This window comes from Podarcis liolepis (genome assembly GCF_965112155.1).
Source record: "Podarcis liolepis genome assembly, chromosome: 1".
Classification (NCBI taxonomy): Eukaryota; Metazoa; Chordata; class Lepidosauria; order Squamata; family Lacertidae; genus Podarcis; species Podarcis liolepis.
The window spans coordinates 14,846,583-14,874,288 of NC_139554.1; the positions used below are offsets into that span (position 1 = coordinate 14,846,583).

Genomic DNA, 27,706 nt, shown 5'->3' on the forward strand with positions numbered 1-27,706 from the left:
CTCCCTTCCTCCTACCCTGCACCTGAAGGGAGGTTGGAATTCAGATGGCAGGGCTTGAGATAGTGGGGGGGGGGGGCGGCACCCCATTGCTACCCGAAATAGCACATGGTCTTCAAAAAGATATGAAAGCTCAATTCTTCTTTAATTAGCTTGTCACAGAAAGGAGTTGTTTATGATCCTTAACAGCAGAGGACAAAATACATCCTGACTAAGGCATGTTCATCCAGGGCCATATTACAAGTGTAGAACTGCGGAGGAGGACGGATAGCATGGGACTTCCTGCCAGGTTCATGGATAGCTAAGATTCCACCCAAGAACTTCCAGTTCATAGTTCATGTTCTAAATTAGTTACTGCCTTTTACGGTGATTAATTAGAAGGACAGACTCTTCTTAAAGGTAAAGGGACCCCTGACCATTAGGTCCAGTCATGACTGACTCTGGGGTTGCGGTGCTCATCCCGCTTTACTGGCCGAGGGAGCCGGCGTACAGCTTTCGGGTCATGTGGCCAGCATGACTAAGCCGCTTCTGGTGAACCAGAGCAGCACACAGAAACACAGTTTACATTCCCGCCAGAGCGGTACCTATTTATCTACTTGAACTTTGACGGGCTTTCGAACTGCTAGGTTGGCAGGAGCAGGGACCGAGCAACGGGAGCTCACCCCGTTGCGGGGATTTGAACCGCCGACCTTCTGATCGGCAAGTCCTAGGCTCTGTGGTTTAACCCACAGCGCCACCCACGTCCCACTAGACTCTTCTTATTATGGAATTCACTACTGAAAGATGGCAACCAACTTGGGGATTGGACAAATTCATGCAGATAAAGACTACTGATGGGTAGTAGTAATAGAGTCAGAGAATCACAGAATTGTAGAGTTGGAAGGCTTCCTGGGGGGTCATCTGGTCCAACCCCCTGCAATGCAGGAATCTCAGCTAAAGCATCCATGATGGATGGCCGTCCAACCTCTGTTTAAAAACCTCCAAGGAAGGAGAGTCCACTACCTCCTGAGGGAGTCTGTTCTACTGTCAAACAGCTCTTACTGTCATGATGGTTATATTACCTCCAGTATCAAAGGTACTAAGTTTCTGAATACCCATTCCTGGGAATCATGAGTAGGGCAGTGCTATTGCGTTTTTACTCCACTTATAGGCTTCCCTTAGGCATCTGGGTGCCGAAAAAGAATGCTGGACCAGATAGGCCTTTGGTCTAATCCAGCAGGACTCGCCTAAGTTTTTTATGCCTTAGCAATATGAATCGTTCTTCATGTAAAACACCAGGTGTTTTAGGTAGCCAAGAACTACAGAAACAAAAAGGTTATGGGTGGGCCAGAGACAAGAGCGAGTCTAAAAAGCAGGCTCTTCCAGTTGTGCCAGTAGAGGAAGTGGTCATTTGCAGATCTTTCAAATACTGACCAGTCTTCCTATCCTTATTCACTGGAATAAAACATTCTGTCTCTGGCATACACAACCAATGACAAGTGTGTCCAATTTGAAAAGACGACCTACTTTGCACAGCCTCAGAGACAAAAATATACCAGGCTTTTCTCCTCCAAATAACCTCCGTTACTGAACTACCTAGTGACCTGCCAAAGCCAGTTCAAACACAACCAGTTGTATTCCATCCACTTTGACTTTTTTTCCAATTTGAAAAATTACAGGGCAGATATCATTCTTTTGAGAGGTTCGAAGCTGCACAATTCGGAACTAGTAAAGTAAAATATCAAATTCCAGGGGTCTTATGTGACTATACAGGTCCTGCACAAATTATTACCCTGCAGGATTCTGTTAACCTTTGCCACAATGTAAGTAGTTTACCTTGAACTACTCTGCACACTGGATTTTATATGAACATTCACAACTGACACTCAAAGCAGTTGTGCCGTTAAACATGCACACACAAAATCCTCCACGGGTGTGGCTGAAACTACAGGCCTTCCCAGGAATCTTAAAATCTAGTTCTCACTGTGCTGTCATAGTGAACTGCCCTTCTTGCTTCTTTTCTGCCACCGCCTCCTTTGTCTGAGCTGCATATTCTCCAGTGGATTACAGGCCCTGGTGGGAGACGACAGGCAATTTAGTCATCCACAAGAATGAGCTAATTTGTTTCCTATAATGTTTCTTCATGTCATGCTGGTGTCTTACTGCACTGCAGAGCAACAACTCAGCCTTTTTAAAAATAATAATAATAATAAATGCTTGGTGGGGGAAAAGCAGTGAATCCCAAGCTGAGAAAACCGAGAGGCTGCCTGCAATCAGAGACTAATCAGAAATGCATTTTGTGCTGTTTCTGACAAAGTTGCCCTATTTGCGCAAGGACATCTGTTTGTGCTTGTTTAGTCGTTTAGTCGTGTCCGACTCTTCGAGACCCCATGGACCAGAGCACCCAGGCTTCATCTGTTTGTGCAGTGGAAACCAATCCCCCCCTCCAAAGTGTTTTCAGTCCCCCCAACCCTTTAGATCAGATCTAATGCATGATTTCTGTTGTGCAAATGGATATCTTTGTGTGAATGGGATGACTCCACTGGATACAACCCTTTGTTTCCAGGGCAGAAGTACTGTGAGTATTTACCAGACTTGCAGGTGAATATGGTTTAAACTGGAATTTATTGTGGGGTGTGAGATGCCAAAGAAACATGGATTTAAGAATGCAGCACATAGAGTGTGTGCGTGTGTGCATTCACACATGCACAATATACACAGATGTTTCTTTAGGTTCAATGCAAAAAAACACACCAAAATAGCTATTAAATAAATTAGTCCTTAAAAAAATTACTGCAATGTGGAAGATATCCCATGTGTTTCTTCTTTGGAGGCAAAAAACCCCCACCCCTTAGTCTTAATTCCCGCTTTATTGCAGCAACGCACTTAGCACATGTTGCAGACAACACACATGACATATTGTATGTTGCTGTTCTAGAAGACAAATGCATTTCTTACTCGGGACACAAATAATGAATTACTGCCTCTCCCAATAGTGGATGCAGCTGAAATACACACCTGAGTGCTTTCAGAAATAAAACATGTCATTTTCTTCCAGCATCTTCCATGCTTTGACTCGCTTCCATAGAAGTAATTTTCGCTTTCATTGATACTGAATCTAGATCTCTACCGTACTTTAGGACTTGTAGGCCAGGAGAGAAATCTCTCAGCATGGACAAGTGCTGAAAGCTAAAATTACAGTGGTACCTCGGATTAAGTACTTAATTTGTTGCGGAGGTCTGTTCTTAACCTGAAGCACCACTTTAGCTAATGGGGCCTCCTGCTGCTACTGCGCCGCCGCTGCACAATTTCTGTTCTCACCCTGAAGCAAAGTTCTTAACCTGAGGTAATATTTCTGGGTTAGCGGAGTCTGTAACCTGAAGCATACGTAACCCGAGGTACCACTGTATATATATTTGGTGCTGTCCTCCTTTCCTTCCGCTTCAGGAAAAGCCTCAACACTAAAAGAAAGCTCAAGTGGGAGCTTTGAACAGAAGCAAGCATACCAATATTACATATAGATTCTGCAGACTTCACAAACAATCATCAGCATAATCCAGTCAAATTTAATCTTACCCAGGAATAAGTTCCATTCAGCTCAGCGGGACCTACTTCTGAATAGACATGAATAGGGTTGCAGTGTAAATCTCTATTGACATCTGCTGAATTTAAAGTGCTTCACATTGGCTGGATCATGCATTTTGCATTTTATTTTCAGGGACGTCAAGTTAGGATTTACCAAGGTAATTCTAAGGTCAAGCAGTGAGCTTATCTGGTGAATGCTCTAGCTGATGGGCACTGTAGTTCAGAAACATCTCAGGGGCCAAAGGTTCACCGCATCTCTTTTAGCTTCTGCTTACTATTTGCAGAAGAAAAACAGTTGCATATATGCTCCCAGTGTTAAATGGCACCCGGAAAAAATTCAACGCAGGTTAACATTTATGTAGCTGCCTTTGCTTTTATTATCTCTGCGCCTCTTTGATATCCTGCAGGATGAAGGCTTGTTTAAAAGTACCATAAAGAGAAAAACTGGCTTTTGTAGTACGGAAAGCTTCCTCCCTAAAATACCCTTACCTGCTCTCTTTGCCATTTTGAATGACTGAATGTCTGTCTGCGGTTGTTCTTTCGCTACAAACATATGTATTTCGCCGCGTCATGGCCCCAGGTGCAGTGTTGTTCTAAAAAAGAAAGAACACATTTGTCCATTTCCAAAAAGAAAAGAAAGGGTCACCCAGGATCTTATTAGAAAAAAGCAGGTTTATTTGATTATGCTTAGGCTTCAAGTTATCTTACTTGTGAATGTAAGATGTTCCAGTGTTCATATTTCAGCTGCTACGTATTATTACGAATTTGAACAGGGTCAGTTCAAATTTAGCTTTTTACTAGAATAAACTCTCAACTCATGTGGAAACTGGAACTCAAGGAAATACACATTATTTATATACATCTTATGGTTCTTCCGAAATAAAGGATTTTTCAACTAAACTATGTGCCAAATAAGAATACAATTCAGAGGCTAACAGACGCCGAGGCACAACTCTTAAATATTATTATTAGGTTCACTGGGAAGTAAAAAAACAACACAAAACAAAAACTTAACACAAAAAAGCAAGGCTGGAAGGAAAGCACAGTTAAAACAAAGAATAGAAAGGATATACAGCAGAAGAGTTGGACAAAACGTTTTCAAATATGTACACATACGCACAGAGGAAGAGAACCACAAGCCCACTCAAAAATGACATTTTGTTTGGGGGCAGGAGCACAAAGAAAGTTAAATAATTACTTTGCCTCTGTCTTTACAGAGAAAGAGTGTGGAGATATGCCCAAGCCGGTGGTCAATTTTCCAGGAATGACAGAAGAGCTAGTGGATAACAGAATGGTTTTTTAAAAGTGTTAAGAAGCACTGAAAACAGACAAAGCATATGATCAGGAGAAAGGCTTTAGAGGGAACAGGGAGAGCTTGAAAGGGTTGATCTCTCTCCCTCCTGAATAGTGCGGTGAATCAAGAGTGGGGTAAATCCCAATAAGGACTAGTAACGCAACAGGCAATTCCATTACCATCCCCCCTCCCCCCACTCTAAGTTTCAAGGAATGCTGCAAGAAGAAAGGAGGTCACTGAGTCTAGCATTCACTGGCGAGGGAAATCTTGCAAAAGCTGTTGTCTCTGTCTAAGTCCTAGGGCTAAGCAAAACACCTTGATAAAAAGCTGGCTAATTAAAAGTGTAAAGAAAAACAGATGGGGCATGCTCAATTATCCTGTGCATGTTCTTTGAAGATTTAGTACTACAACAGAAAAGGAAAATATAACGGATATACACCATTAACTATAGTAGTGGACACACGTGTATGTACATACATACACACACACACATATATAAAATGCAACTAGATAAAAACTGGTATGGGGCATATGGTGGTAGAAAGTAATTTATTTGTTTTAGACCGGGGTGGGGGGTGGGGGTGGGAATTCAGGCATGATAGGATCTTCCACTGCCTGCAATATGGCACAAGCAATGGCTTGTTAAACAACTTCCCCTGACTAAATTTATCAGGATCCCAGACATCTTGCAGAATTTACAATCCGCAAAACTATGCCAGATTCAAAAGGAAGAAAAATACTTTTGCTGTCGTGTATCTTTATAGCGGTGACTGTTTGAGTCAGAAAAGACTCAGGGAAACATACTGTGCTTCTCTGGGTGGGTTACTTTCCAGATGCTTCTGCTGAGATCTCAACGATAAATCCAAGCAAGGAAAATAAGGTAAAAAACACAGGAAAAAAACACAGAAAAAGAAAACAAAGGGACATGTGTGTGCGTTGAGTATCTAGGACTCTCCTTTCCCAACGGAAGGCATGGCTAAACTGGAGATCGGAGGATGGCTCCTCCCCCAAGCAAGGATCTTTGAGCATGTGACCCTGCCTATCCAGTAAGAGAGAAGACTCATCCCACATGGAAGGCTGTCCTCAGGAGCCTCTGGGAGAACATACTGTGCTTCTCTGGGTGTTACTTTCCCTCCTGGACCTTTCCGAGGGACATACAAAGACCAGGAATCAGAATGGTTCACAAACTCTCGCCACTGCAGGGAGAAATGGGGGACCACAACTATCCGAATGAGAGACCTCCCATTACATTGCTCACTTCCCTCCACGGTGAGGTCGGAAGGCAAGGGAGTGTGCAAGCTAGAAGCTTGATTCCAGTCTCTCCCAAGATACCATTCTGAGGGCAAAATATCTCAGCTGCCAGACCTCTCCATTTCAAGCACGAGGCCAGTGCAGGCAAGGTGCATCCACTCGTTCTGCACCTGATATCAGGTGCGAGGCAGGTAAGGGTGGGGCTAGGCCAAAAGGCACTTTGCAAAGCCCACTGTGCAGCGCTTCCAAAATGCTCAGTGAACAGTTGACGGTTGGACACCTTGTAAATTGCCATAAACTACTTGATACATTAAGCCTAAGAGATAGCTAAGAGAAAGATGTGCATGCAAACAAGCTCTTTATGGTTTGGGTTTTTTTGAATCCCATGACTTACATTGGGCGCAGCAGAGCTTCTCTTACGCTCAGGAATATCAGCCTTATTTGGATTGCTGGCATTCCCAAGCATAGGGCTGGCAGGAGCGACTCCTCTTCCTCCAGCAGTGCTGCTGCTGGATTTCCGAGACTGGATACCTTCTTCTTTGAGGTCACTGTCTGTAGTGCTAGTTTGACTTCTTTTTGGATATGCCACTACTGGAGGTACAGATGGACCAGCTGAAAAACACAGAGAATGGATTAGACGTTTTGATTCCAAGATATCTTAAGGCAGTGTTTCCCAACCTTTTTTGGGCAAAGGCACACTTGTTTCATGAAAAAAATCTCGAGGCACACCACCATTACAGCCCCGTGACGTCAGCGCGCAGCGTCACACCGGGAGGGACGCACGAAAGTGTAAGTTTCAAATTTTTTCCCTCCCCCTTGCCGGGGAACCTCCAAGCTTTGGGGGTGGGGGGGGGGAGGAGGCAGCAAAGCGAGGCAGGAAGGAGAGCGCGGCTTGGCTGGGTGAGCTTTGGCAGGGGCAGGGAATGAGAGCCGCGAGGCGGGCGCTGCGGACGGAGGCGCTGCCCGCCGAGCTCGCAGGCAGCCAGGCAGGCAGACAGCGAGAGCCCCGCGCTGGGCGGCCTCTCCTCGCCGCCGCCGCCCCGCCTCTCGCCGCCCGACTCGCCCGCCTCCCTCCGGGGACGGCGCCCCAATCAAAAATTTGACTTAAAAAAAAAAATCTTTCGAATTTTTTAATTTTTCCCACGGCACACCAGGCAACACCTCGCGGCACACTAGTGTGCCGCGGAACAGTGGTTGAAAAACACTGTCTTAAGGCAAAGTAGTAACAGTATGTGTCCTTGATCCACCTATGAAAAAGAATAATGAAGAAGCTCAGTGGTGATGATCAAAAGTGTTTAACAGATACGGTTTTATACAAACGTTGACAGTATAAAGAGTAAAGAGAACGTGGGCTGCTCTTCAGGCCTTTGCACAAGTAGTGCAAAGTCTGAAGAGGGTTTTAAAGTATGTATGACTGATTACACATAGAAACCCTCCCGCGAGGAGGAATTCTGATGTTTTCAGAAGAATGCCTGAATATGGCTGGAGACACTATTAGTAGGTGGTTCTGCTGTCCAGATGCATGAGATTCAAGCTATAGTAAAGGTCATATTCCCTCTGAGTGATCTGGCATGTAGCTTTGGGTGCCCTTGAATCCATCATTTTTCATTGGAGGCTCAAGTGGCCTTGAGGGCTCAGAGTGTCTTTTACCAACTTATCTGGAGTTGGATAAACTAGCTGCAATGATCCATGATTGGCGTTCAGATTGCTGTAGTGAGCTGAACACAGGGCTGGAAGTCCAGAAATTTCAGCTGGTGCAAAGTAAGGCAGCAAGTTTTAAATGGAAAGCAGTTGTTATGAACACATCTCATTGGTCTGTCCTGACCTGCACTGGCTTCAAGTTAGCTCCCATGTCCAATTCAAGATACTGGTATTGAGTATAAAGTTCTATATGGCTTATAGCAAATGAAACACCTCCTCTTGGGTGTACCTATCCATACCCAAAGGTGATCTATGGAGGCTCTTCATCATGTGGTCCCCTCTACCTAAAGCTCAGAGGGTGTCTACAAGAGAGAAATCCCTGTAGGTATGCAATGCTCTTTCTAGAGAAGTTCATGTGTCACCAACATTGTTGTGCTTCTGGTGCCAAGTTAAGATTTTTTTTTGTTCTCCCAGGCTTTTTAATATTTGATTTTGAGTCTCTGCGTATGATGTTTTAGTACATTTGATGGCTGTTTTAGTTCTGGTTCTCTTTGCTAGCCTTTAAAAAAGGTAAAGGACTTAAGTCCAGTCGCAAACAACTCTGGGGTTGCAGCGCTCATCTCGCTTTACTAGCCGAGGGAGCCGATGTTTGTCCGCAGACAGTTTTTCCGGGTCACGTGGCCAGCATGACTAAGTCGCTTCTGGCGAAACCAGAGCAGCACACGGAAACACTGTTTACCTTCCCGCTGGGAACTGCTAGGTTGGCAAGAGCTGGGACCAAGCAATGGGAGCTCACCCCGTCACGGGGATTTGAACCGCCGACCTTCCGATCAGCAAGCCCTAGGCTCAGCGTCACCCAGGTCCACATTGCTAGCTTTTATCTTTGCACTAACATAAAAAGCTGAAACTTTAAACTTTTGCTTGCCTACTTCAAGCCAGACTCCATGAGAAAAAGCTGCCCCTTTTCAGGTTGCAGTTAAACTTTGCAGTGCATTCAGCTCAGTAGAAGGTTGCATTTACTAGGTCATACAAGGCAAACGCCTGTGTGTTGCTGCTCTGCATAACTAGTAGACTTTGTTGAAGAGATGACAGCCGCTCAGGAGAGAGGAAATTCAAAGAAATACTGTTGAACACCCAGTCCCCCAAGTTCTTTTAAATACAGGCTGACCTAATAGTGTCAAAAAGAAAACAAAGACAAACACACACAAACACAGTAGGATAGAAAGAAGGGGCTTTTGTGCTTTTTCTAAGAAATTTCACAAGATACTTAATTAAGTCTTCTCTAGAACAACTATGAATGCCAGGCGGTGTACTGGCAAAGCAAGCACACGTGATTAAACTGATAAGGAAAAGCAACCCATGAGCCAACCAAACCTGTAGTTGTGTGATATAAATATTTTTGCCAGAAAGCACTGAGCAATGAGAAATGAAAAGTGTAAAATGAGTATTTTAACACTACATACTTAGGAATAATTTAACATGTTTATTTGTGACATTCCACATTCTGATTTTTTTTGGGGGGGGGGGAAGATTTACAAACTATCCCTTAAGTAGGTTTGTAGTTTGTAGATTACCACAAATTTTGGGTGTCATCTTTGCCACCAATCTACAATACAAAGCTAAGCATTCCAGAAAAACCTCCTGCAGCTGGCTAAAAGTAACTTATTAATGATAGGCTGCTATCAAGGTGAGGGAGCCTTCTATGTAAAAAAAAACCACACATACTGAAACCACCTAGTTAAAGGTCTCAATGAAACTGATCCACATGGCAGAACAAAATAATTTCTTCTGGAATAAATTACTGCCTGCCAAAGAAGTTTCTTGGTCAGTATCGCCAACAGAAACCAAACCTATGAGAAGTAATAGGGTCTCCCTTTTACCAGGACACTCAAAAAGTTAGTGAGAATTGGAGATGCTAGGCAGTCTTTAGGGATCTTCAATTTGCGGGAGGGTGAGGGGAGAAAGGGTTTAAGTATTTCTGGGTGGGTCAAATCCCATACAAATACATCTGGATAAGTCCCACATATGAAGTTGCTGAAGTATCTGAAGATAGCTCCTAGACATTTGAAATATATATCTAGCATCTCTTTACAGTTCTGTGAAATATCTCTGTAAATACAATGTAGACATTTTCATTGATAGCCATTTACTGGCAGGGGAAAACTCTGAAGTGAAACTAGAGATGACATGGGCAATTGGGAGAGGACTGATAGCTTAACTTCTGAAAGAACCATCACTCTCTGTAACAACTGTCCTTTCGATTTGCCATGAGTATTTGATCAAGTGGCGGTGGCATAACTAACATGCACTAGCCAAAATACTTATCACAGTAGAACAGGACCACACCAAGTATCTGGCTACCCTTTGTCTCACTTTAGAATTTACACGGTGAGAATGTTTGAAACTGGTTATCTCAAAGCATTACCAAGATCCGCAATAACAGCAGTTGGAGCATAGAATTGGTCTCTCAATCCCAAATTAAAACTTCTCATGGTTCAGCATATGCTGAACTCTTTATCCTCAACACAATCTTCTCTTTAGCTTTTCAAGAAGCCTTCCTCAATCATGGGACATCCAAGCTTGGGAAAGGCTGTTTTAGAGAGACTCTCTGAAAAGGTAGCTTGCAATCGTCTTTCTGCAGCAAGAGTTCCCAAATAATGAGAAGGCCGCTCACCATGGTCACTGTACCGTCGCTGCTTCTGGCTGGAAGATATACTTCTCTGCACTTTGTGATGGGGAGATTGTCCAGTACTGTTGTTGAGATCACTACTTGGCCTGACTTTTGCAAGCGAAAGGTTGCTGCTGGAACTTGAGTCGCTGGCATCCAACTGAACAGAAGCAGACAGGGGGAAAGTTTGCATTGTTAGTTCTGTGGCCCCAAACATAACAAAGGGAGCTTGAAATCCAACACTCCTTGTGTCTACAGGGCAAAGTACAACCAAGTTACCTGCTTTGAGGATTTGAATGGGAAGATGAATGAGCAGAGGAAATTAGTCAACACATGAGAGGGAAAAGCTAAAGGCATGAACAAACAGATTCTTTTAAAACTTCTCGTAACAGGAGGCAACTGACCATTCCCTGCCCATGAAGCATAGGGGGCAGCATCATAGCAGCACTGATGAGAACTGTGTGCCTCTCAGGTGTCTCAGGCTAACCTCCTAGCACCTCCCATTAAAGAATTTCAAGAGCATGGATAGGAAATTCCTTTCCTTGACACCCTGGAGAGATGCTGCACTTAGGGGTTGACAGCAATGGGGCATTCAGAATAAAGTAGCTCTCTCTAGACGTAGTCAACCTGACATTCTTCAGAGTTTGCTAACTCACCAAGAGAAACAAAATAAAAAGGTTTAAAAAATAGGGTTGGTTTTCAGAACTTGGAGACCATGTTTTCACTGTACTGAAGAACAAGGCAAAGTATGTGGCAGTGCTTTAGCCTGAAAGCCTTTTGGCTAAGATCAAGTGTGATGTACTGCATTTTTCTCCAACTGGCTGAAACTTAATCAATAAAAGGATGCTTCTAAAGAACCATCTGTCAGAGTGCTTTGTCTTGCAGTCAAGTCACCACTAACAAAATATTGCAAGTCATGCACACTACTCACTTAAATGATGTGTAACTTTCAACTGGCCATAACAGCATGAACGCCAATAAGGAGCATGTGTCATTTATTGCCATTATTCACAGGTCTACAAATCACGTTAACTAAAATATTACTATAGTGGTTACCCTGTGGCAACAACTCTCTTCAAACCTAAGAATGCAAGAGCAGTAAGTTGAAGTAAATACAATTTGAGAAAGCATGTAAAGCACCTCACTGGAGTTATGCTAAAACATGGGGCAGAAATATGTTAAATATATTCACTGCCTCTGACCTAAGTTGACAATGCAGCTTGCTGAATCTGGACCCAGTCACTCCAGGCCCAAGACTGTATGTATTATCGGAAGTCTGAACATTTCCTTCCACAGACACTGCAATTATCTTCAGTTTGCCAGCAACATGCTTGATGGGAGTTCCATAAATTCGGAGGACCCACACTTATGGTGCAAGTCTAAGAGCTGCCCTAACCTTGCCAAACCTAGAGGCGAGAAGTTCTTGTTCAACTAGGTTCTAGGTCAGTCTTAAAATAGAACGGAAGCATTAAGAATGGTCCTGGGTCAAAAATAGAAGAATGGGAAAATATTAAGCACCTGGCAGCTTGATGAGAGAGGTAAGATGACTGCAAGAGTCAATAATAAGCTACCTCATGTATATCAAGATGCTTGAAGAACCAAACCAGGTTTCTTCTTTACATCTAGGTCTGTGGGCAAATGTGGACATAATAATAAACCATGGTTTACTATGATGGGAGTGGGCCACAATAAACCTCAGATGCTTGCTCCTCTCATCCTCCAGTGCAGCTGCAAGGAGATTAGAAGCTTCTACTTCTAACTTCCTCCTTGCATCTGTGATGAACGAAGAAAGGGGAAGGTGAGGCTCAATGCTTGCTATCAACTCATTCCCAACATGATAGAGCATTGGTTATCATAAGTACAAGCCAGTTCTCAGCCATGGTTTGAGCATTTTACTCACCTCTGATGATTTTCTCCCCAGTAGCAAGTATGTAGCAGTGATTTCATCATATTTCATTTTACTAAGAGATTCTTGTATTTCTTCTTGAGAATATCCCATTCCAACCATAATGTCTAGAATAAATTGAAAGTTTTCTTAAATGTTTTACTAGCTTGAGTAGTCATACAAAATTACTACTTAATAATGGGACAAATTGAACACCTTGCTATGGGAGACGTTGTTAACCGAGATCTAAATTTGAGCATTTAAGCAAGCAATAAGGTGTTGAGCCACAATACCCACACCGCTTGTCATTATTAAGTATGTATGCTGGTGATCTTCTGCTTACCTATTCTCTTCTGGTCCGAGATGTCTAGCTCTGGTTCAACAAAAGGCTTAAGTTCATCGTCCTCATGCCCTGCATTGATCCATCTGTCCTTCATAATTTGCTGCAAAGATAGGTTTTGAATGAGTATTACCAGTAACAGAGATCTGTAGTCAAGGCCAAAGCTTAAGATTTTTGAGCTGCTTAAGTGAAGGCAAATAAACTACCTTGTATAAAAAAGACACCTACCTTTTACACCCTGCCTCTACCAAAGGGGGGGTTTGTTTGTTAAAACCCCTCTAATATAATTTCTCTCATATTATGGTTGTGCTGACTGAGTATGGTGATGCTTGATGCTGTTCAGGATAACTGTGTTGGACAGCTGGTAGAGAGGTTAATTCTGACTACTTCACGGGTAGGAGCTGGTGGCTGGAGAGAGCTTGATTGTGGATGAGTGTTTGGGTGAAAAGTGTGAGGTTTTATTGGGGTTGGTGGAGTCCTGGATTAAGTTTGGTTTTAGCCTCACAGTGTTAGGTTGTCAGTGGCCTAGTGTGGTTTCTTGTATATGTACTTGAGAGATTGTTAGGACTGGTACCCGTGAAGTCTGTGTGCTGTGCCTGGGTGACAGTGTGCATGTGCAGGTTGACTGAGGAACAGGTGTGCTAGCAGATGTGGAATTCATGTGGATATTGAGTGGAATCCCGTGTTACAGACTTTGATGTTTCATATACTGCATTTTGTTTTTATTGGGTTTGTACTCAAATGTAGTGCTACAGTGATCAATGCAGAGATTTCACCTTGTGCAACGGAAGGTTCTCCGCTCCCTCTGCACATGCCTAAATCTGTTCTGGGGGTTGCTCCACGCCCCCCCCAGGAGAAGAGTTGGGAACAACACAGGACGCATGTGTACGGTGGCAGGAGAGGCCACAGAAGTGCTCTTGCATTAGAGCAAGAATTTAGTTTAATACTAAATACAACATTTCATATTTCTTTTTTTCCTTCTTTCCTTTTTAAAAAATTCTTTTGAAAACTGATGTTTTTTTCTGATGAAGAGCAGTATGCAAAAAGATAATTTATGTTTGTTTGTTTTTAAAAAAGGAATAACTAAGCGAATAACAAGTGCTGTGTAAGCCGTCCTATTTGCTGTCAGCCTGGGCAAAAACAACTCTAGGGGACATATGAGGATGGAGGGGAGTGCTCCACTGGGACCAGGACTAGGAAAAGTGCTCAAAAAAATGAAAATGTAAAAATGTTTAACAAAAGAAGCCATAGATGAGAAAACACACACACTAAAAGGAGTAACATGTTTAAAGCGTTTCTATACCTAATACTGAATATTACTAACTTAATATTAACTATTATTCAGTCAACAGCCCATACTAAACTGTTCTTCATCTTAATAACCCAGCTTTAAAGGATATGGCTTTTATTCAACCACTTGATATGATGCTTTGTATGGGAGTCACCATGGGTTGACTAGGCCCCCAAAGGGGGCATATAAATACTTTTAATTAATAAAATTTATTTTCTCAAATATAAATATATGTATGTGGGTTAAACCACAGAGCCTAGGGCGTGCTGATCAGAAGGTTGGCGGTTCTAATCCCCGCACAGGGTGAGCTCCTGTTGCTCGGTCCCTGCTCCTGCCAACCTAGCAGTTCAGAAGCACGTCAAAGTGCAAGTAGATAAATCGGTACCGCTCTGGCGGGAAGGTAAACGGCATTTCCGTGCGCTGCTCTGGTTCGCCAGAAGCAGCTTAGGTCATGCTGGCCACATGACCCGGAAGCTGTACGCCGGTTCCCTCGGCCAGTAAAGCGAGATGAGCGCCGCAACCCCTGAGTTGGTCACGACTGGACCTAATGGTCAGGGGTCCCTTTACCTTTATATATAATTTGGGTAACAAAAGGCAGCATCAGAAATCCCAGAATGTGGTTGGTAGCCAAAACGTCAGTTCATAAAGTGTGTACTGACACCGACGTACGTTTCATGATCTGCCAACGTTAGGTAGGTCTAATGAAAGAGAGCTAGTGGGACTTCCAAGTTCTACTTAATGTGAAGAACGCCCTCTAGGTGGAGCACCACACCTCCATAACAATCACAGCAGCCTCGAGCTGCCCCAAGAGAAGAGATCATGAGTCATTACAATATCCTGACTTCTATCCAACTGAAGAGTAGCATGACGTGCTTCTTCAGTACAATACAATGGGATGATGCTATGAACACTTCCATTTAGACCAATGGCAATGTCGAGGTAGCTTTTGTGTGTGGGTTTGAGCAAGTCACTGTCTGGCCACCACAGATGAGGCTTAATGCACTTGGAATGATGCACCATGCTTAATGCACCATTTCCCTGCAATTCCAAAATGTACCGTTCTTTCAACTGGGGGAAACCATTAGAGAGGACCAAGAGGAAACAATTCATCTGTAAAAGGCATAACTATCCCTATTATGTCCCTCGCAAACCCCTAATTGTACACTGCTTAGAAATTATTGTATAAAGTGGCGTAGAATTTATTTAAAACAACAACAACAAGGCCAAAATTACCTGGATGCACAAGCAATTTTAAAATTCAAAATGTGTAAATTCCTTTCAATGAAGCAGGAGGGGAGAAACGATATTATAATGGTGAGGAAGATAATACTACCTCAAGAGTGCCTCTTTTAGTTGGGTTTAGCACCAGGAAACGTTTCAGTAGGTTTTCACAGTCCGTTGACATGTAGAATGGAATCCTGTATTTCCCTCTCAGGACTCTTTCTCTCAGTTCCTTTAATCAAAACACACACCAAATAGGAAATTACAGGTGTGCTATTAAGTATTGCCATAAAAAAAATGACAGTCCAGGAACTCCCCATCCTCCTCCCACCCTTTAAGCATAAATCAGGGGCGTACCTTTAGATTCTGCCCATCAAAAGGCAGAGAACCGCTCACAAGAGTGTAAAGAATGACGCCTAAGCTCCAAACATCTACTTCAGGTCCATCATACTTCTTGCCTTGGAAGAGTTCCGGAGCAGCATATGGAGGACTGCCACAAAATGTGTCCAGTTTATTTCCAACTGTAAACTCATTGCTAAAACCAAAATCGGCTATTTTAATGTTCATGTCTGCATCAAGCAACAGATTTTCAGCCTGGAGGGGAACAACAGAGTAAGACATGAGATTTCCCTCCCTGGAAACGAACAGTTTCTTCTAGTCTAAGTCCTTCAAGATCCAATTCATATAGTCGGGCATACTAGCATGTGTCTTAAAGAGTTTGCTGATTTGCTCACTTACATTAAGTACAGCCAGCTTTTCAGAAGAGACCAAAAAAAATTGTTTGTTTATAACAGATCCTTCCCTTTAGTAAGGAACCCAGTTTATTGTAATATAGTAAGCAGAGCTCTTTTTCTTTTTTTAAGTAGAAAATTGACAGTGAGTTATACAAAATTATTCTAGACAGTTCAACCTGCTCCAGTTGTAGAAATTGGGTTTACTGTTCATGATGGCAAAGGTGTTTGGCAGTGGGGAGGAAACTAAATGTGTAGGGCAGACAGAAGTGATGGAGGCATTCGGCAGGGAGAGATTAAGTGAAACAGCCAAGGCAACTTTTGAAAAGCAACCTTTGAAAAAGGGAAGGGGAGCCACAATAGGCTACGCTCACATATTTAATCAGTGCAGGTTCTGGTGGATTTGGGGTGCCTTTTAACAATTCTATTCTATTCGATCTGGAATTTGGTTAAATTGGTTGGAAGTAGCGCCTGTCCTCCCTCATTTTGATCAATCTGTGATAATTTTGATTAGTTTTTAGATTTGAATCATTGGGTGTGTTTTATGACTTTTCCTTGCAACCTGTTCTTGGGATTCATTTTAATGAAAAGTGGGTTCAAACTGGTTCAAATATACAAATAAACAGATTTTGTGATACACCAAGAATGGGTGCAAGCCCCAAAGAAGGTGGAGCTGTGAACCAAGGGAAGTAAGCAACTAACATAATCCCATGAAATGGGGGTTCATCTCAGGGCGGTTCACAATATAAAATATAAAATACAAAATTAAAATTAAAAAGACAACCAAATAATCCCTCCTTCCACAACATATTTTAAAAGGGCATTATAAGTCAATCAGCCAAAGGCCAGGGAGAAGAAGAATGTTTTGGCCTGACACCTAAAGATACATAATGAAGGTGCCAGGCAAGCTTCCCTGGGGAGAGCATTCCACAAGCAGGGAGCTACTGCAGAAAAGGCCTGTTCTCGTGCTGCCACTCTCCGGACCTCTCACGGAGGAGGCACACAAAGAAGGGACTCAGAGGATGATCTCAGGGTCTGGGTGGGTTCATATGGAGAGAGGCGGTCCTTGCAGTCCTGAGTCATTCTATGTCATTTTACGGTAAGTGTGTTTCTGGCAGGAGGGTTATTGATTTGATTTTTGTTTTTATTATGTATTTTGTGTTCTCATTTTGCATTTTTATGTTGTGAACCGCCCTGTGATCTTCAGAAGAAGGGCAGTGTACAAATTTAATAAATAATAATAAAATAATAATAATTCTCTCTTTCACCATGACCCATGCAAACCTGAAAGTGAGAATTGAGCTAGCAAAATCTGTACTTACAGCAGAGTCTATTTACTACCATAAATCATTTCTACTTCTCAAACTATTACCCTCAGCCTTAATAATATACTAGCCTGCAGTAACTAACATGGTAGGTATTTTACTCTTCACATGCCAACTAGTAGTCAAAATTCATCACAGAAATTCATCCTTTACTTTTCCAGTAAAGAACAAGGAAAATTGGTATTAATCTGGGAACAAAACAGAGTATAAAAATATTTAATAATGTTCAAATACAAAATCTTGTGTTTCTCTTCTTACCTTGAGATCTCTGTGAACAATATGCTTTTGGTGGCAATACTGCACTGCAGATACTATCTGGATAGAAAACAGGCTCAATTATATAAAGTGACATATATCAGACAAACAGTATTGCAATAATAGGTTTTAGTAGGAGTTGCTAAAATTGGGACGCAATTATAAAGTCAATATAATGCCCATTATGAGTAACAAAATTACCAAAAGCTCCAAGCCTAAGCACACTTAATTGTGGGTAACTCTTACTGAAATCAATAAGAATTATTCAAAAAAGTGCATTTAGGATAAGAGTCAAAGTGACAATTGAAGGCAAGCCTATTACTTACTTAGGCTACTGTTACCCTTCAAGCAGATTGTTATGGTTTCTCTGTATGGTAAACAAGATTAACAGTCAGTCAGACAGTATGCGACAAGTTATAGACATCTTATAAGTGATGCTTATAAAAATCCCTAAGATTTTTCCAGCTCTTACTGTTGACTCAAAACATGGCATGCCCTATTGCTTACCCGCAGCACTCAATTATTGCCCATTTCCAAATGGGCCAAAACATATGCCAAAACTCCGCTATGCAACTTGAAGATATTATAAGAGTGCCGCCAGACACAAACAGAATGAAAGGTAAATTTCACCAAGAAATTTCACCAAATCAGAAGCCTGTTCTCAACATCAGGGTTCAGAACACACATAATGACACAGACAGGCAAGTTAACATCCAGACAGCCAATCTCACAAGAATCTCAAATCTCTTTAAGAAACGATTCATTTCTAACTGTAACAGGTATCTCTTCTACTTCCAACTGTCTGAGTAATAGATCAAAAGTTAAGCTACTTTCCCTCTGCGCTTTCACAGCAGATTGGTTTGCAAGATGAACAGTGAGAATCACAACAGAGAATAGGAGCAGGGGGCGGATGAGAAAGAGGAACAGCAGACTTGCAGTTTGAAACAGGAGGAACTCAAATCAAGGACAAGCTGTTCTGCAGCCAATACTTGCTTTCTTTGAGCAGTTTCCAATTCATGACCCTTTATTCCACTGCAAACTTGTTATAAAAAATAATGGCTTCAGACATAACACCAAACCATGGCTTGGAACTATGTGAATTACCCTCGTTTTCATGTACCTACCCTTACACAGTCTGATTAAATTCCTTCCTTTTGTGCAAACCATAGTCTGTTGTTACATACTAGCCAGCAAACTATGGTTTGTGCTTGCCCTCGAAACCAAGATTGAGACTAAAGCTTAGCACCTCTATCTTAACACCTTTACTTGGAGTTTATCCTTATTGATTTCAATGCAACTTACTTCCCAGGAAGTGTGTGTGTGTGTGTCACAATAAAATTGTCAAGGGCTTCATTTTCATACACACACTGAATAATGTAGGTGCGACTTCCCTGTAGTGATAGATAATCCAATGTCGCTTCAGCATGAATGTGAAAGTATTTGCTGATTGGGCCAATTTTGCTAGTATTTCCCAACATCAACACTCCTTCCAGGAGGGAGAGCAATCAGTGACTGGGGAAAATGCTAATTAACTTAAAACATTTAAAAGTCTAGTACAGAATAGCCCATACATACCTGTCTAAATTTAGCTCTTGCTTCCTTTTCCTTCATTCTTCCATGTGCAACTAGATAGTCAAACACCTCCCCTGTAATTGAGATATATGAATGGTGAAATCTTTTGAGCATTTAAGTAATAACTAATTTATTTCTGACTGTGACAACTGGATTTTCACGTTCTGGAGAATTCAAAAGCTTGCCATATTTTTGTGACTTTTAGGCTGGCCCTAATGACAACATTACCCAACTGTGAACAACAGAACCTTAATAGCAGCAGCAGTTTATGAGAGGAAACAAAACATACAAGAATTTGGAAAAAAAGAATTTGGTGTGTGCATCCCAACAGATATATGCAAATTACAAGATTAATGTAGCAGCCAAGTTTTGAAATTTTAATCAAGTAGTCAACAGAGTAGCATGTGTTTTTCCAGGGAAGAAAAATATTATCTTATTAAAATCTTGTTTGACAGGGAGGGCTTCCTTACTGCTTGATGATTTGTAGGAACAAACATATGATAAATATTATTACTTTCAGAAAGAATTTTTTAAAAGCTTTTATCAGTGACACACAACCATCACACATTCTATTTCTAAGGCTTTTAATTAATGAAACCAGTCAGAGGAACCAATTAAAAATACATGCTAAAAGACAGTCACAGTACACAGTAAGTGATTCATTCCGAATCAGACAACCAAGGCAGGAAATTCTCAGACAGTGATATTAGATGTAGCCCCTGACAACTCACCCTGCAGACTTGTCTTTCAGCATCTCTACAGAATGATTTTAGCTCTTTTGCAATAGTGACATGGCATGGGAATTAGATATAACACTACACTGGTTCCATCCACACACCTATAATGCTCATGGAATATATAACTCTGTGCCAGCATTTCAATCTCTTCATGTGATTTAAATGGGTATAATCAAAACAGTGTAAACTGGGGTGGTGGTAGAAATGGGAATTTGGTGTACTTTGGCATAGAAACAACTTATAAGACCATTTGTGAATATGAGCCCTTACACAGATTCTATGCTCTACTGTTTACTTACTAAATAAATAATTGTATGCCGCCATTTCTCCGAAAATCACAAGCAGTTCACAAACAAAAATCCAAAATGAGAACACAAGAATACATAATAAAACAAAAACAAACTAATAACTCTGACTCCCACACACATTTAAAAGGATACAGAATGTTAATCAGCCCAAAGCCTAGTTGAATAGGCATGTTTCACCAAGTACCATGTTTCTTTCTCTCTCTCTCTCTCTCTCTCTCTCTCTGTGTGTGTGTGTGTGTGTAAGAGAGAGAGAGAGAAGGCACCAGAAGAGTATCCCACAAATATATAGCCACTGCAGAAAAGGCCCGTTCTCATTTTGCCACCCTCCAATCTCTCATGGGGTAGGCACACAAAGAGGAATCCTCCAATGATGATCACAAGATCTGGGTCAGTTCATTTGGGGAGAGGCGGACATTGCGGTATTGTGGTCCTGAACCATTTAAGGCTTTATAGGTCAAAACAGCACTTTGAATTGAGCCCAGAAATTAATTGGCAGCCAGGCCAGTATCGGTGTGATATGCTCAAACCTTTATTATACCATGATAAAGGACAAAAGTGGTAAGGACCTAACAGAAGCAGAAGATATCACGAAGAGGTGGCAAGAATACACAGAGGAATTATACCAGAAAGATATGGATGTCTCATACACCCCAGGCAGTGTGGTTGCTGACCTTGAGCCAGACATCCTGGAGAGTGAAGTCAAATGGGCCTTAAAAGCACTGCTAATAACAAGGCCAGTGGAAGTGATGATATTCCAGCTGAACTATTTAAAATTTTAAAAGATGATGCTGTTAAGGTGCTACATACAACATGCCAGCAAGTTTGGAAAACTCAGCAGTGGCCAGAGGATTGGAGAAGATCAGTCTACATCCCAATCCCAAAGAAGAGCAGTGCCAAAGAATGCTCCAGCTACACTCATTGCACTCATTTTACATGCTAGCAAGGTTATGCTTAAAATTCTACAAGGAAGGCTCAAGCAGTATGTGGACCGAGAACTCCCAGAAATGCAAGCTGGATTTAGAGGAGGCAGAGGAACCAGAGACCAAATTGCAAACATGCGCTGGATTATGGAGAAAGCTAGAGAGCTCCAGAAAAACATCTACTTCTGCTTCATTGACTATGCAAAAGCCTTTGACTGTGTTGACCACAGCAAACTATGGCAAGTTCTTAAAGAAATGGGAGTGCCTGATCACTCCATCTGTCTCCCTGCTTATTTAACTTATATGCAGAATTCATCATGAGAAAAGGCTGGGCTGGGTGAATCCCAAACTGGAATTAAGATTGCCGGAAGAAATATCAACAACCTCAGATATGCAGATGACAACCTTGATGGCAGAAAGTGAGGAGGAATTAAAGAACCTTTTAATGAGGGTGAAAGAGGGGAGTGCAAAATATGGTCTGAAGCTCAACATAAAAAAACACTAAGATCATGGCCACTGGTTCCATCACCTCCTGGCAAATAGAAGGGGAAGAAATGGAGGCAATGAGAGATTTTACTTTCTTGGGCTCCATGATCACTGCAGATGGTGACAGCAGTCATGAAATTAAAAGACGCTTGCTTCTTGGAAGAAAAGCAATGACAAACCTAGAAAGCATCTTAAAAAGCAGAGACATCACCTTGCCAACAAAGGTCTGTATAGTTAAAGCTATGGTTTTCCCAGGAGTGATGTATGGAAGTGAGAGCTGGACCAGAAAGAAGGCTGATCGCCGAAGAATTGATGCTTTTGAATTATGGTGTTGGAGGAAACTCTTGAGAGTCCCATGGACTGCAAGAAGATCAAACCCATCCATTCTGAAGGAAATCAGCCCTGAGTGCTCACTGGAAGGACAGATCCTGAAGCTGAGGCTCCAATACTTTGACCACCTCGTGAGAAGAGAAGACTCCCTGGAAAAGACCCTGATGTTGGGAAAGATTGCGGGCTCAAGGAGAAGGGGACGACAGAAGACGAGATGGTTGGACAGTGTTCTCAAAGCTACCAATATGAGTTTGACCAAGCTGCGGGAGGCAGTGGAAGACAGGAGTGCCTGGCGTGCTCTGGTCCATGGGGTCATGAAGAGTCGGACATGACTAAACGACTAAACAACAACATGCTCTAACCACCTTGCCCCTGTGAGCAACCTGGCCATCAAATTCTGCACCAGCTGAAGTTTCTGAACCGTCTTCAGAGGCAGCCCTATGTATACTGCATTGCAGTAATCTAACCTAGAGGTTACCAGAGCAGAGACAACACAGATTAGGCTATCCCTTTCCAGGTAGGGGTGCAACTGGGCCACCAGCGGAAGCTGATGGAAAGCACTCTGCACCACTGAGGCTACCGGACCCGTAAGTGACAGCATAGGATCCTGAAGCACCCCCAAGCTGCGAACCCACTCCTTCAGAGGGAGTGTAACCTGATCGAGAGCAGGCAGCATATGATTATTATTATTAATTTGATATGATAAAAAATAATTGTACCATTTATACTCTGCTTATATCATCACATGATTTTATCATTTACACTCAGTTTTTGCATCATGTATCAAATAACTGTTTGTTCACAAATAATTCAGAACAAAATGTAAAACAACCAACATAGCAAATGTAAAAACAATCTAATTTTAAAAACTGTAATTTCAGCATGACTAAAACAAAACTTAAGCAGAGCATAAAGCACTGAACACCTTTTAAAATAGGTTTTCAAAACCCATCTTAGACACGAGAAGAGAAGGGGCCTGATAGATCTCCACCAGGCAGCAATAATATTCCTCAGTTTTGGCACCATAATGAAGAACACACTCTTTCTCTCTCTTGTCCATCCTTCCTCCTCTAAAGCTGACCTCATGACTTACACAGGTTCCTATAGAGGCCAACCTTGGGATAATTTGTCATTAAATACTTTAAAGGTCATTAAATACTTTAAAGGTCTGCAACAACACTTAAAGTTGAGTCCAGAAACAAGCACCAATGTAGCTGGTAAAAGATTGGAGGTATACGGTCTGATCTCGTCAGCACATTTTGGACCAAGTGCAGTTTCTCCAATGGTTTTTTAAAGGTCTTTGGATTGCTTCATGCAATAAGATCTCACTATTTAGTCTACCGGTAGTTCCATCAAACTGAGGGGGCAGAAGTTTGCACACCTATTCACTACATAATTCCTCTCCAGTGCCAAAGGTAAGTCAAAATTGCCTTTAAAAATTACAGAGATGGCATGAATGAAAGGCTGGGAAAGGCTAACAGTTCCAGGATTCCCTAGATGCCAAAAGGCCTGCTTTGAATCAACAGTGAAATGCTGCACAGAAGCTTCACTTGTTTTTTCCTCTCTTTTGGGGGGAGGAGAAAGAGAGAAACTCTATGTCAAGTTTCTTTAACTCACAATCCATTGAGCTAAATACAGCCCATCAGCCATAGCCCACCTCCCATTTTGCTGTGGCAAAAATAGTACAATTGTTAAGCACTTGGAAGGTCACATCATATGGCTGGAGGGCTGTGTTTGGCTCGGTAGGTCACATGTTGTGCAGCAGTGCTCTGCATTTTCTGTTCGCTTAAAACCTTTGTATTTTTCACCTGGTTGTTTTAAAGTGCTAGTCTCTACTTTACACTGATACATGCATCCAGGGAATATAAAGGGATCTGGATTTGTTTTCCCTTTCATATTGTTTAATTATGCAACAGTGAAAGAAATGCTGAAAAAATATATATTGACATTAACATGTCTGCAGCTGGTAAAGTTAGCACTATGGTCCATGTAGTTTTGCATATGTAGATTATATTTTTGGAAAATGTATACCTTATGTTAAAAGAAAACTGATACATCTGCCTTCAATGTGGAACACTTTGGGTTGCTTTATTTTGTACACCACTCTGAGGGCCTTCCAGATTATAAAACATGGATACAGACACACACACACACTTAGATTGAGAAAAGCAAATCAATAGTACAAGTGTCCACTGAAGGTACAAGGCAACTAACTGGAATTTTTGGAGTCTGACCGTATGACTAACTTACTGCTTCAAGATAACAACAAGGGCAGTAAGCTCTTGCTGAAGTCTGCAAATATTTACATGCTCTTACATTTATTATGGGAGAGTATAAGTGGTGGTTTTGAAATGTTATTATTATTTTTTCCAAACATAGACATTATATACAGTTTATCACTTGATTTTTTTAAAAATCCTATTTGGTTTGAAATAGTTTTGTACTTACCTCCACTTGCATACTCCATGATTAAGTAGAGTGTTTTTTCGGTTTCAATTACCTCGAATAATTTAACTGGAAGAGACAAGAACTGATTTAGAGATTAACATCAGTCTTACCTATATAGACAATATTTGTTACTGGACTTCAGTTTTATTTACCATTTCAAATAGTGACCTTAAACACCATGGGGAGGCAGGGTCAATACATATTTTTAATCTATTTTTCCCTGCCAGGCACATGAACATTACACACTGGTGCCTTATAGACACTCAGGTCAAGTGTCTACCAAATATCCTTTTACTGGAACAGCTAAAGGCTGAATCTGCAAAACATGTCCTCTGCCACAATCTCTCCCCAAGCTGAAGCCCTGAGTCACAACCCAGAGAACTGTTTGCCTAGCGCTGCAATATACAACAAAGCTTTTGATTTCCCCCTTGAGCAACTCAGACCCCAAACCGCATGATAAGCCGCAACAGAAACATAGGGGGATTTTAAAGCAGTATATAGTAAGGAATAAGTATTAAAATAGAAATACCAGAAGCAGCAATGAACATCAACCTAAGGGGAGCTCCCTGGACTGCTGCTGTAAGTATTTGCTATGTATTTGTTGATGCAGGACTAATTTTGCAGTATTGAGACCACTTACAAAATCAATGAAGCAGGTCCTCTAAGTGCTTTCAGGAAGCATCAATTGATTGTGTTTTAGAAAACTGACAAATCACATTTTTCCTAGGCACACACATCAAAGACTAATGCAAAAACATCCTGCTTTTTCATATGGCTATCTACACTAGACATTAAAGTAATAGTATTTAAGAACTGAAGAATAAAAAAACAACAGCTCTTCAAATGTAACTGGATAAAGGCATAAAATAACCATATCTGATAAATAATTATTTAATAATAGAATCTGAAATAAGCCATTTACATCATCTATGAAACTACCAGACCTGCTCCCAAAGTATCATACTTATAAGGCATGTAATATATTTCTTCACAAGGAAATAGTTTGCTTCGTGTATGATAAGCATAGCTTGGTTGTTCCCAGGACATTGCTTCTGAAAAGTTTACCAGAAAGTGCCCCTTGTTTCAAAGGGCACAACGTTTAGGGAAAGGGCTGCAGCCTGGCAATCACACATCTGTTTTCCATTCAGAAAGTCAGTGCTGGGAGAGATATTCCAGTCTGGAGAGCCACTATCAGTCTGTGTACACAAATACTGGGCTAGATGAACCAATGATTTGACTCAGTATAAAGCAGATTCTCATGTTCCTATGGTTGTGATAATCCAGCACTCAATTATGTAATAACGTAATATAAGACAAGAGCTCGTTGTCGCTAATATTTTAAAAATTATTTCCAATTGCCAATCATTTTCTTACAGAACATGAAGAACTATGAAGAAGCTCTCAGCTTCATAATACATGCATACATCATTATTCAATTATTCATGCTAGGGTATGATTTGTGCTTAAATCCTAAGTGGTGGGTATTTATAGATTGAGTTGGATGAAAAGTGCTCATCTAGCTGTTGGAAGAGATTTATGGGAATAAGCTACATTGACTTTCAGTGTTACAGTAGAGTCACTAATCACTTCCAAGTCCTATCTTGACATCTCCCTTTATAAGTTAGCACTTATCTCTGGATTGCATTTTTATATATATAAAAAATTCCCATGCTTATCAGTCTGAAATTCCCTCTAAGGTAAAAGGTAAAGGTACCCCTGCCCGTTCGGGCCAGTTTGCCAGACTCTAGGGTTGTGCGTTCATCTCACTTTATAGGCCGGGAGCCAGCGCTGTCCGCAGACACTTCCGGGTCACGTGGCCAGCATAACAAGCTGCATCTGGCGAGCCAGCGCAGCACACGGAACGCCGTTTACCTTCCCGCTGGTAAGCGGTCCCTATTTATCTACTTGCACCCGGAGGTGCTTTCGAACTGCTAGGTTGGCAGGCGCTGGGACCGAACGACGGGAGCGCACCCCGCCGCAGGGATTCGAACCGCCGACCATGCGATTGGCAAGTCCTAGGCGCTGAGGTTTTACCCACAGCGCCACCCGCGTCCCTCTACAAACCTGATAATGCAGAAACTGATAGTAAATTACACTTCATATTGTAATTGTCAAACCACTGTGTGGAGACTCAAGAATTAGCTTCAATCTTCTGCATAGCCACGTCACAATATGCACAGCTTAATTACTTCCTGCTTTGATCAACCAGTTTGTCACTGGCAACATTCAGACGTAACACTAAAACATAGTTTAGCATGACATGAACAAGACTAGCCTTCTTCCCCAGTCTCGTGTGTTCCCTATAATACCTCAAGAACTGCAACTCCTCATATGAACCAACCCAGACCAGGCAATCATAGTCTGAGGCTCTTCTTTGTGTGCTTCCTCCATGAGGTTCAGAGGGCCTTTCTGTTGTGGCTCCCCACTTGTTTATTGCTCTGCTCAGGGAGGCTCAGTTGGCACCTTCATTAAATATCTTTAGATGCCAGGTGAAAATATTCCTCTTCCCCTAGATCAGGCATGTCCAACTCCCAGGAGACTGTGATCTACTCCCAGTATAAAAATGCTGGAAGTGATCTACCAATGGGGGGGAGCCAAAGTTGTTGCGCTTTTCTTGGAGGGGGGAGTCTAAGTTGTTTACTGTTTTTTGGGGGGAGCAAAGTTGTAGAGCTTTTTTAGGGGGGGAGAGCCACAGGGGTTTAGCTTTTTTTAGGGGCTCACCTAAAACAACAACGCAGCAGAAACGACTACTTCCGTATCCAAACTCATCAGCAAAAACCAATTAAAGACCACCCATTTGACATGACGGAGGAACAGAGCAAGGGTGGTGGGGGACTGGGACTTTCACTCCATTGTTTTTCTCTTTCTCCGATCGACAGGGATTCCGCGATCAACCACGATCGTATGGGGATTGACATGTTGATCGCGGTCGACCAGTTGGACATCCCTGTCCTAGACCTTTGGCAAATTAATCTATGGTCTTTTCAACTGTGGGGGGTGGTATTGTTCATTTGTTATTATGGTATGTATTTTTGTGTTTTTATATTGTAAACCGCTCTGTGATCCTCCAATGAAAGGCAGTATAGAAATTGAATTCATCATCATCATCATCATCATCATCCACTGGGGAGAGGATGACAGAAGCCTTTACTTTCCATTTCCCTTAAATGCCATTTGATATGCTATCTGGATAATGGTTTGTCACTAACTATAAGAAGTTTAATAAGAAAGGTCCATATCCCTTGTTCTGAAGAAGGAATATTTTGAAACTGAGCAGAATTACTCATAAACCATGACACAAAGAAATCCTGTTCAAGGGAAACCAAATGTAAAAGCATTCAAGCTCCTCTTACTTGCTATGCAAGGGGAGCAACTAGATAGAGAAAGCCTGCAAGAAGGCCAAGCTCATTCACTTTGCGCTAAACTACCGTTTCAATGCAAC

General features: G+C 41.9%; 1 protein-coding gene across 8 annotated transcripts in view; it reads right to left on the minus strand.

Moving 5' to 3' along the window:
- Nucleotides 1-27,706, minus strand: part of MARK3 (microtubule affinity regulating kinase 3) — a 70,022-nt gene that overhangs the window by 13,358 nt on the left and 28,958 nt on the right. For all 8 annotated transcript variants that reach the window (XM_083517945.1, XM_083517947.1, XM_083517941.1 and 5 more), the window contains 10 exons: nt 24,265-24,330; nt 19,039-19,109; nt 17,467-17,523; nt 15,510-15,746; nt 15,265-15,384; nt 12,644-12,743; nt 12,316-12,428; nt 10,422-10,575; nt 6,501-6,718; nt 4,051-4,154 (listed from right to left, as the gene is read on the minus strand). In XM_083517945.1, coding sequence (XP_083374071.1) covers nt 4,051-4,154; nt 6,501-6,718; nt 10,422-10,575; nt 12,316-12,428; nt 12,644-12,743; nt 15,265-15,384; nt 15,510-15,746; nt 17,467-17,523; nt 19,039-19,109; nt 24,265-24,330 — 1,240 coding nt within the window. The remainder of the gene's footprint in view (nt 1-4,050; nt 4,155-6,500; nt 6,719-10,421; nt 10,576-12,315; nt 12,429-12,643; nt 12,744-15,264; nt 15,385-15,509; nt 15,747-17,466; nt 17,524-19,038; nt 19,110-24,264; nt 24,331-27,706) is intronic.